Source organism: Prunus mume, linkage group LG6 (genome assembly GCF_029339155.1).
Source record: "Prunus mume cultivar Tortuosa linkage group LG6, ASM2933915v1, whole genome shotgun sequence".
Lineage (NCBI taxonomy): Eukaryota > Viridiplantae > Streptophyta > Magnoliopsida > Rosales > Rosaceae > Prunus > Prunus mume.
Window position 1 is genome coordinate 7916978 of NC_142703.1, and position 11455 is coordinate 7928432.

Sequence of the window (11455 nt, forward strand, 5' to 3'; positions counted from 1 at the left end):
CAGTAAGTATTTAAGGGGTGCTACCGCTTACAATCTACAAGGTACGCCAAATGATGAATGTTCCTTATTTGGGTTCCATTTAACTTCAAAACCTGAAATTAATTTTTTGTTAGTGCAGCCATATGGTTGGCAAGAAAAATACACAACATATACAACTAAGTTCCCTTCACACAGATGAAAGTTGGGAAGAGATTCTCACCTGTATACTTCCCGTTCCTCTCATAGTCATCCAAAAAATGAGACACAACTGTAGTAGGAATGACATATCCAATATTCTCGGCCTCTTCAGATCTGTAGACCTAAAAGAAGTGTCTCTTAAAATAATAAGGAAAAAGTTTTCATGCCACAGAATTGCCTATACAGCCAAGAAATCTGAGACCAAGTAAACATGGATAATCAAACTTTGACAGCAAGCCAACAAATTTACCTGAAATGCCACACCAATGCACTCCCCTTGATCATTGAATGCAGGTCCACCACTATTACCTACAATCTAGCAAAGTATAAGCAGTGGCTATGATAAATATGCAATATAAAGAAGAAGGATTGTAATCTTGAGGCAGCTAAGTGACGACAGAGTGTTATAATTGTAAATTTGAATCATAGACTGACCAGGATTTATTGCTGCATCAATCTGAATGCCCAACAAATCAGATGACCCATGAGCATATGACGTAACCTGAGGATATTAATGTAACACATCTTAATTTGGATGGCATATTTATCTTTTAAGGACATCAACCGATTATCAGAGCCATATCCATCAGCAAGTAATAAATCATACAAGTCCACTCAGGTAAGGAAAGCCAAACCTCTATACGCGATACAACCCCCTTTGTTACTGAAATGGTATCTCCTCCAAGGGGATATCCTACAACAGTCACTGCTTCCTGTCAAATATAAAAACCACAGATACAACACTTAAAGGGGATGAACCATTGTGATGTTATAGCAGAAGTGTAGAAAATTCCAAACTTAGGTATAACAACCTCAACTTCTGCAGTTTCAGAAATAGTAAAGCTACATTGTTTTGAGGGGTAAGCTTCCCAATTGGAGTGGTTCTGCCACTTTCCAGAATTCCTCACTTTCTACTGGAAGTAAAGCTGTATCACAATCAACACCTCTGGCCAAAACCTGCATATCAAGTCACTAATAGTAAAGCTATATCATAATCCCCACTACTGATAATAAGTTGCAACATCGTATTTATCTCCAAGATATTGAGCATCACCATGTTAATTTTCTGAGGGTGAAATACCTTAGCCACATATTTGGTATCATCCCCTCTTCTCTTCACTTTAACCTGCATTCGTAGAGAAAATAAAAATACGATGATAATAAAAATAAATAATCAGACTGGACCTCATGCCTAAAACATCATTTTGTATAAATACAGAAAAAGTAATTGTATCCTTCACTTTCCTCAATACAGACTTTCTTCATCGGTCATGTTTTACATACATACTATAGATAGAGATATGATTGTGCTTATGAACCCTCAAGGAAAAACACATAAAAGGCAACATATAGAACAAGTGTGTATGTCTTCTAAAACCAAAGTTGATATACTTATGACAAATGCGCTTAGAAGGCTAAGCCTATTCACTGACTAGATAAGTAAATGACACTTTTGTACCTTTCTACTGACTATTGACTAATACGGACAACAAAGAACCTGAGTATAATGCTCAACACAGTAGGCATTTGTCAAGAGTTTCCCGTCACCAATCATAAGTTCTTCAAAACACACACCCCACGGGGCTAGTGAAATGAGTACGAGGATAAGAGTTCAAAACTTGCCTGCCTGTACTTGTATATTGTCTTTGTTTTTGCCAAGGAAGGGAGTAGTCTGGTGAATGATCCCCATCAGATTCAGAATGACAAATTAATCAGAGATTTAATAAGGATTTCATAGCATGTTACATTTAACATCTGCAGAGTAAATATATATATATATATTCAACCATTTTTGCATGTTATGGTGATCAAGTAATCTCTACATTTCTTTTGCACACCACATTCACATCCACATCCACATGCATATACCATTAGACCAATTTCTTCCTACGTGCCCCCAAAAAGACCACGTTATACAATTTGACCACTTAATTTAGTTTAGTGTTTGCTTATCATGTATATGTAATTTGGTAATTAACTATAATTTTTTTTTTTACTTTTTTAGTGAAATAAAAGTCTCCCACAATTTTATCTCCCACCACCACTCATTAATTTATTTAACGTAATTGTAAATTGTTGCATACATTATTTCACGTTTAGTTTGCTTTTTTACTTGGAATATCCACTTGGAACGACAATCTTGCAGGCACAGCAGCATGCCCGTTTCTTCGCTTGTCGCTTCTCATCATTAATTCGTGTTTCGTATGAATCTAGACTCTGAAGATACTCAAAAACAATGCAGTAAAATTCTTTGCCTTTCTATTTTATTATCTCGGCGTACACTTTTTTTTACCACAAAAGAAAAGGAGAAAGATTTTCATGGAACATGGATAATAATACTATGATACACGTAATAATACTTTCTTATTGGCTGAAGATAGTAAAACAATTCTATTCCCATTATAATTAATTAAATGTTTCTCGGAGAAAAGAAGAAATGGGGAAAGAAAAGAGGGGTAACAGAACCCTGTGAATAGACATGAAGATTTGTAGAATACCAATGAATCACAGGACAGGGGGTGAGGTTGAGCCCACCAGCCGAGTCATTGAAACTGACTTATGCTTCAGGCTTGTTTCGAAAGAAGGAAGCAAGCAATTGAAATAATAAAGAGGTACGAATAATGATGACAGTTGATGGAAAGCCACCATTTCTTACGTACATGTTACTTCACTCTGTTGTCTCGTGCTACACCACGCATCTTACAATTACCAACATTTTTCTGTACAATTTCTAAGTGTAAATGGAGATACAAATCTATGTGTAGATAACCCTTTTTTTTCCTTGTTTGTTTAACGAAAAAAGTCAGCTGTCCCCCTACTTCTTATCATATCAACCACGTGGCATTTTCACCATGTACCAAATGTGCAAGAAGCAGCTCATTCTCTTGGTTTTTTAATTCATACGTTTTCGCATTATAATTAAGCACCAAAAAAAAAAAAAACATATTGACTGACTAAATCATAGACTTGGTCTCTTATTGGTGATTTTTCAGAATGGAGTATGGAACCCTCCTACTTGAAATTAATGTATTAAACTCTGCCTTATTCTTGGCAACAACAGAAGAGAGCTAGAGAGAGAGAGAGAGAGAGAGAGGAGAGTTGAAATGGAGCAAGAGAAGGCAGTGATTATAGTCGGGGCTGGCCCGTCCGGCCTCGCCATGGCCGGATGTCTAAGCCGGCTTGAAATCCCATACATAGTCTTGGAAAGAGAGGACTGTTTTGCTTCCCTGTGGAAAAAGTATTCATATGACCGTCTCCACCTCCACCTTCAAAAGCAGTTCTGTGAGCTTCCCCACATGCCATTTCCACCTTCTTGTCCCACCTACGTGCCCAAGAATCAGTTTATCCAATACTTGGACGACTATGTGTCCCGTTTCAAGATTAGTCCCATCCTGTACCACAGAAATGTTGAGTCTGCAAACTATGATGAAGCTTCCGAGAGATGGGTTGTGAAGGCGGTGAGTAACAGTAATACTGGTGGCTCTGGTGAGATGGAGGAGTATTTTGGGAGGTTTTTGGTGGTGGCTACAGGGGAAGCAACCAACCCATATACCCCAGAGGTTCAAGGTTTGAACACTTTTGCTGGGGATGTTCTTCACTCAACTCAGTTCAAATCTGGGAAGGGGTTCAAAAACAAGAACGTTTTGGTTGTTGGGTCTGGGAATTCCGGCATGGAAATTGCTCTAGACCTAGCAAACCATGGTGCAAAGACTTCCATCATCGTTCGAAGCCCGGTACGACTTCATTAATTTCTAACTTAAATTTCTTGGATTAGATTAGTTTAATTTAGAGTAGTTTAGACTATAACTCGTATCAAAAATTTCTTTCATGTTTAATACGATAGTTATGTGATATGAATGCAGGTCCATGTTTTGTCAAGGCGGATGGTTTACTTGGCCCTGGTTTTGTTGAAACATTTGTCGCTAAACATGGTGGACTCTTTGATGGTTTTGCTTAGCAAGGTGGTCTTTGGAGACTTAACCAAGTATGGGATAGAGAGGCCAACAGAGGGTCCCTTTTATATGAAGGTCAAGTACGGCAAGTATCCAGCCATTGATGTTGGAACCTATAAGAAGATAAAGTCCAGTGAGATTCAGGTCTTGCCAGCAGAAATCAGCAGCATAAGAGGCAGCGATGTTGAATTGAAAAACGGCAAGTCGTACCAATTTGATGCAATTGTTTTTTGCACCGGGTTCAGGAGATCAACAAACTTGTGGCTCAAGGTGATGATTAAATAACAAATTAATCAAATTAATTAAAAGAAAAAAAGTGTTTTTGATGTGAAAATTTTAATTTTTTTTGTTACAGGGGGATGATTATCTTTTAAAAGATGATGGGCTTCCAAGACAAAGTTTCCCCAACCATTGGAAGGGAAAGAACGGTTTATATTGTGTGGGATTATCAAGAAGAGGAATATATGGGTCTAGTGAGGATGCTCAAAACATAGCAAATGATATCAAATCATTTCTATAGTAACCAAACTGAAGAAAGTCAACAGTCAAGTTTACCTCTTCCCTATGTTTTTTTTAAATCGTTATTGGTTGTGATAGTGAAAAATCTGCTGCAATGTAGACAAATAATCAATAACAAATGGCTTTTTACTATTTTGTTACAGTAAATAAATTACAAGAATTGATTGCCAGCAGACTGAAGCAAACTTATGGATACAAATTATTAGATTCTAACAGACGAGGAAAATTGTTACACTAACTAATAAAACCAAACTGAAAAAACTCAAAAGTAAATAATAAAAGAGGAACACCTTGTCATGGCGTGAGAGGGGAGCCAATCTTTAAATAATTGTTGGCCTGCAATAACCATCATCTTTCTACTGATGACTTTGTATTCCTACGGGATATAAGCAAATTATAATTTATGCCCAAATAATTCCATCAAAGCCAATTTCCAAATTTGAAACCGGACTGTCGCCAATGTCCTGATCGACTGCTTGGTTGTCTCCAAGTGAATCCACATAGGGTTCCAACAGATCGGAAGACCTTTCAGACGGAATCCCATAATCTTTGAGAATGCAGGAAGAAGCAGCTGTAGCTGCTTCCCTTTCCAAAACTGTTATGTAATTGTCTTCAAATTCAAAGACTAAGTACTTGTCCTTGCATGCTGATTAAGAGCACAGCACAACCATGAGAATCAGAATGGCACAAATTGAACAGGAAATATTTAAGGGGTGCTACCACTTACAATCTACAAGGTACGCCAAATGATGAATGTTACTTATTTGGGTTCCATTTAACTTCAAAACCTGAAATCAATTTTTTGTTAGTGCAGCCATATGGTTGGCAGAGACATGCCAAAAATGTAAACGGAAACAGATAACTTGCCTGCTGATTGCTCATATCCTCATACCCTATGTTCACTTCATTTGCTAAGACCTATAGGAGATGAATCCAAAAATAAGAAAAAATGGCAACAGTTAAAAAATTTCAGAAACAAAGAGTGATGAAAAGGATGATTCTCCTTTTGTACAACTTAACATGCATAATATATTACAGGGAGGGCAAGAGAGGACAAAAATAAAAGAAGCTACACGTTTAATATTGGCTTTAATAACCACAACATAATCTCAACATTTTGATGTACATTGCTAAAGGAATATGTATGGAACTAACCTGTGATAGGATCACAATCTGTTCCCCTTTGAATCTAGCCAAAGAGTAGCGTGCCTTTGCCAAGAGTTTCAACTGACCAGAAGAGAAACCAAAAACCAATCAGTTTCCAAACCATAAGTGTGCATTCTGGTCAGCAAACGAAAAAGAAAAAACTAGTTAAACAGGGCTTTGGGCTTAAGAGTTTCCTCCATGGTCGCTACTTACTCCTATAGAGTCTTCACACTCCTCACTGCCAAAAGAACATAAGAAATGGTTAGTGTGCAGTTAGCACGGGAAGTTTATTACTAAAATAATTTATTCAGTGCCAGAAATGAGCGTGACATACTCTATCAGTGGTTCTGAGAGTGGGGTAAACACCAAACCAGCAATGATTAAGTAGGAAGGCTGACCTCCATCGATATGAAAGGGGACCTTATTGGGCCATAAAGAACTCAAAACAATCAGCATCAGGATGTTTATGAGAAAACAATAATAATAAGATTGACAACAATAGCTTTATGGCGTTGTAAAAAGAACCAAAAATTTACAACTTACCAAATGCACTCGTGGGTTCAAAACTGCTTTAACTTTTTTGAATTCTCCAGCTCTAATAATACCAAGATCTGAAACGTCACCTGCAAATCTGTATAGGAGCATTGTTAGCCTATAAATTGCACCTATAAATTAACAAATTAGAACATGGATGAAAATTCTACAGGAAGGAATTCATACGACTACCATGACTATGAATGAAGAGACAAGAAAAGGCAAAAAAAAAATCAAAATTTTAATAGAAAAAGGAATGTAAATTAAGACATAGAAGCTAGTGACTCCTAAAAATCGGCATTAGTGGTCAGAGTATCGACTCCTTAAAACTTGCACACTTGGGTGCGCCTTAAGGCTTTTTCAGTATAATCTTTCATTTTTCCACAAAAGCAAGTACAGCCAGGCCCCACTGAAGGCATTGCAATGCCAAATAATAATTGCAGGGGCTAACCAATGGATCAAGTATTCTTACCGGAACAAATAAGTACTTAAAAAGAAAATGCAGCTTTTAACTTAATTTCTTTGTCTTAGAACCAGGGATTTACTTTTGGCTAATGAGGTAGCGGAATGCAATGCGCTCATTTGATCGGAAAGGTACTGTTCCTTCACACCCTACATGAACATCATCAAAGCTTACAATCACGTCCCCCTGGAAAAGCACAAGTACTATCAAAGTTATTAACAATTAAAAAAATCAAATTTTCAATACGCTTTAAATCCCAAGATAAAGGGAAACATGAGGACAGATTGTACAAAATTGATTATGGACCATAATATATTCTACGTTGACTCTAAATGCCCCATTCATGATTGCCTTTTCACTCTCCAAAACTAACTTAGCAACCTTTTCCATACAATTACTTTATTTCCAATTCTAATAGTTTGCCACTTCACATTTTCACTATTCTTTCATCATATCTTGAAGATATCTAAACATGTAATACTGCTAACATCTGATCATCTCATAAGCTGATAGCTTGAGAAGCACCAAAAATTTGATTTAAAGGTTTCCTTTGATGACTGTTTAACAAGTATATATACAACTCGAGTACAGCAATCACTCAAGATTCAAACAGCCAGCATACCTCCTTTAATACATTATGTGCATCAGAAGTGGGTTCAACTCTTCGTACCAGTACACCCTGCGCAAGCCAGATGTGATGAGTAAAAGCCTAAGCAAAATTAACTGATTAACAGATTCAAAGCTAATATTATAATAACACAAAAACGTGGCCTGATATTATATTATAATTTCTACATAAGTAAATTCCTGCACGCTCCACTGCCACTTCATATCTGCTACTCTTACATTTCTTTTGCAAGAAACAATTTAAACCAGATGAAAGCTTTGCAATGTTTTTTCTGACACAGATACACCAGCTGATCCAGGAAACACTTAACCAGACAGAGAGACTACCTCAATAGACTCTACTTTTAAACACGCCCGTAATGCTGGATTCTCCAACTTTTGCAACAATACACCCAGGCAAGGGAAACCTGCAAGTCACAAAGCATTGAGGTGAAATTAACTGAAAAAAAATATAGCACGAATACTACTTTGCTGCTGAAGAAAGCAGCGGGTACTACACAGACAAGTTGAAATGGTATCTACAATCAATTGCTTTAGTTACATAAATCTTGGCACATTGCCATGGTCTATACCTTCTAACTCCCAGACGAGGCGTGGGGATGGTGCAAGAAAAATATGCATATACAACTAAGCTCCCTTCACACAGATGAAAGTTGGGAAGAGATTCTCACCTGTATACTTCCCGTTCCTCTCATAGTCATCCAAAAAATGAGACACAACTGTAGTAGGAATGACATATCCAATATTCTCGGCCTCTTCAGATCTGTAGACCTAAAAGAAGTGTCTCTTAAAATAATAAGGAAAAAGTTTTCATGCCACAGAATTGCCTATACAGCCAAGAAATCTGAGACCAAGTAAACATGGATAAACAAACTTTGACAGCAAGCCAACAAATTTACCTGAAATGCCACACCAATGCACTCCCCTTGATCATTGAATGCAGGTCCACCACTATTACCTACAATCTAGCAAAGTATAAGCAGTGGCTATGATAAATATGCAATATAAAGAAGAAGGATTGTAATCTTGAGGCAGCTAAGTGACGACAGAGTGTTATAATTGTAAATTTGAATCATAGACTAACCAGGATTTATTGCTGCATCAATCTGAATGCCCAACAAATCAGATGACCCATGTGCATATGACGTAACCTGAGGATATTAATAGTGAGAAACTTGATGCCCTATATTTATGTAACACATCTTAATTTGGATGGCATATTTATCTTTTAAGGACATCAACCGATTATCAGAGCCATATCAATCAGCAAGTAATAAATCATACAAGTCCACTCAGGTAAGGAAAGCCAAACCTCTATACGCGATACAACCCCCTTTGTTACTGAAATGGTATCTCCTCCGAGGGGATATCCTACAACAGTCACTGCTTCCTGTCAAATATAAAAACCACAGATACAACACTTAAAGGGGATGAACCATTGTGATGTTATAGCAGAAGTGTAGAAAATTCCAAACTTAGGTATAACAATCTCAACTTCTGCAGTTTCAGAAATAGTAAAGCTACATTGTTTTGAGGGGTAAGTTAAGGGATGAGTTTTATTATATCAAGTCATATTTAAAATCTCAGATTTAGATCACGTGGGTAGTCAGTTTATATCGTAATACTAATATATTTAATAATAGGTTTGGATAAAGCGGGTGCACATGCCCTCTAAAATTTGAAATTTGAAATTAGTTTCTTTTGACACAATGTTTGCAGTCACACTCCCTATGCACCACAATTAGTATTCCAAATGAAACTATCTCAATATATATATATATATGCGGTTTTTTTGGCTAATATTCTCTTTTGTATACCAGAAAATAAATTCTTGCAACCAACTAAAACATTTAAACCCAAGCCTCAGAAAGTTCGTTTGTTCATGTTAGTTTCTAAACGAACTAGATAGGAGTACTTTAAACCTGAAGATGTGGCAAGCTTCCCAATTGGAGTGGTTCTGCCCCTTTCCAGAATTCCTCACTTTCTACTGAAAGTAAAGCTATATCACAATCAACACCTCTGGCCAAAACCTGCATATCAAGTCACTAATAGTAAAGCTATACCATAATCCCCACTACTGATAATAAGTTGCAACATCGTATTTATCTCCAAATATTGAGCATCACTATGTTAATTTTCTGAGGGTGAAATACCTTAGCAACATATTTGGTATCATCCCCTCTTCTCTTCACTTTAACCTGCATTCGTAGAGATAATAAAAATACGATGATAATAAAAATAAATAATCGGACTGGACCTCTTGCCTAAAACATCATTTTGTATAAATACATAAAAAGTAATTGTATCCTTCACTTTCCTCAATACAGACTTTCTTCATCGGTCATGTTTTCCACACATATTATAGATAGAGATATGATTGTGCTTATGAACCCTAAAGGAAAAACACATAAAAGGCAACATATAGAACAAGTGTGTATGTCTTCTAAAACCAAAGTTGATATACTTATGAAAAATGCGCTTAGAAGGCTAAGCCTATTCACTGACTAGATAAGTAAATGACACTTTTGTACCTTTCTACTGACTATTGACTAATACGGTCAACAAAGTACCTGAGTATAATGCTCAACACAGTGGGCATTTGTCAAGAGTTTCCCGTCACCAATCATAAAAGCACTGCATTAAAGATTCAGATTATAAGTTCTTTAAAACACACACCCACATGGGCTAGTGAAATGAGTACGAGGATAAGAGTTCAAAACTTGCCTGCCTGTACTTGTATATTGTCTTTGTTTTTGCCAAGGAAGGGAGTAGTCAGGGGCAGTATGGGTGCAGTAAACCTAAACATATAACTGTTAGCTACAAACTGAGTGCGCAATGGATTCAGCAGATTTTTATGTTTAAGTGATAGGATTGACAAACACCATACTCCCACAGTTCAACAATATAACAATGAAAGGCAAATAGATTGTTTAAAAAAAGACAACAGATATTTCAATTGGGAGCTTATATTACAATATAGAACCCACAGCCCGAACAATAACATTGACACTGACAGAGGTATTCATACCTTAACGACGGCATTAAGAAAATCAGCATCCTGAAGGCTCCTCGGTTCAACCTGAATCAAGTACAATCACCTCATGAAGATAAAACCAAAATTTCAAATTTAAATAAAAAGATTTTCAAACAGTGAACAGTTTTTTTAAAACTTAACTGTAAATTTATAACACAAACTAATCCTGCAATTGAATCATGAAAAGGAATTCAGTGCAACAATTATCAAACCTGTTGCTCTTTTTGATCAACTGTAAACTCTTTCTTCTCTTTTCTTTGCGTTCCAAATGATCTATAAGCCGTTGGTTGAGACTTTCCCTTCTTCCCTCTACCAGTAACACTCCATCTATCACCATTTCCGCTCAACTTATTGGGAACAGCTTCTTTCTGCATTTCCAAACCAATATTAATATTAATTAATCAATTATCAAGAAATTTACACAAACAGTAGTGCTTAGGTTTTCACCTCTGGTTGGGATTTAGCAGATGACGACGACGAGCCTTTTCTTGAACTGGAAGCTCTTTCTCTCTTGCTTTGACTAACAGGTTTAAGAGCATGGCCATTGCTTGACCAAAGCAACGTGGCGAAGCAGGGTTGGATGGAAACAGAAGAACGGAATTTAACGGTGGACGTGAGTGCAGAGAAGCAGCAGTTGCCGACAGCAACGGCCATTTGAATTCAAGGTCAGCTCACTGCTAAAAGAAGAAGGTTGAGAAGACGAAGTTACTCTTTTATAGGACCGCGCAGCGTTTCCTTATCCGTAAATAATTGGACTTTTTCGGGCGTGGGTCTCTGAATTTTGGCGCCTACGGGTTTACTTCGAATGGGAGATTTCAGGCCCCATCTATCTTTGGGTTTCGGCTTAAGCTCATTCGATAACTTGGGCTTTAAAAATGCGCACCACAAAGCCCATATGAAAAAACCAAAAGAAAAGGTTCATTGCCTTTGCCTCGGAAACATGACGAAGCGTGACAGCTCAACACACGTGTGGGCTTCCGAAGTGGATACTGTTGTCGGGGT

At 37.1% G+C, this 11455-nt stretch overlaps 2 protein-coding genes across 3 annotated transcripts; one reads left to right on the forward strand and one right to left on the reverse strand.

The window, feature by feature from the left end:
• Positions 1-20: 20 nt before the first annotated feature.
• On the reverse strand, positions 21-11143 carry DEG2 (DEGP protease 2). Of its 2 annotated transcripts, XM_089054450.1 has the most exons (21): positions 10901-11142; positions 10666-10821; positions 10448-10498; positions 10144-10217; positions 9990-10053; positions 9573-9617; positions 9342-9449; positions 8732-8809; positions 8504-8570; positions 8319-8377; positions 8091-8190; positions 7747-7826; positions 7415-7471; positions 6875-6978; positions 6339-6426; positions 6130-6215; positions 6009-6033; positions 5805-5876; positions 5517-5567; positions 5377-5437; positions 4760-5295 (listed from the first exon to the last, which is right to left on the reverse strand). In XM_089054450.1, exons 1-21 carry the CDS (start codon positions 11105-11107, stop codon positions 5051-5053), a joined length of 1878 nt encoding a protein of 625 aa, XP_088910576.1. In that variant the 5' UTR covers positions 11108-11142; the 3' UTR covers positions 4760-5050. The 2 variants fall into 2 exon arrangements, with proteins under 2 accessions (XP_088910577.1, XP_088910576.1); XM_089054451.1 differs by lacking the exons at positions 4760-5295; positions 5377-5437 and adding an exon at positions 21-92 and having other exon boundaries at positions 10901-11143.
• On the forward strand, positions 3120-4781 carry LOC103333856 (putative indole-3-pyruvate monooxygenase YUCCA10). The gene is made up of 3 exons (XM_008236762.2): positions 3120-3911; positions 4041-4400; positions 4486-4781. Exons 1-3 carry the CDS (start codon positions 3282-3284, stop codon positions 4648-4650), a joined length of 1155 nt encoding a protein of 384 aa, XP_008234984.2. The 5' UTR covers positions 3120-3281; the 3' UTR covers positions 4651-4781.
• Positions 11144-11455: the final 312 nt, after the last annotated feature.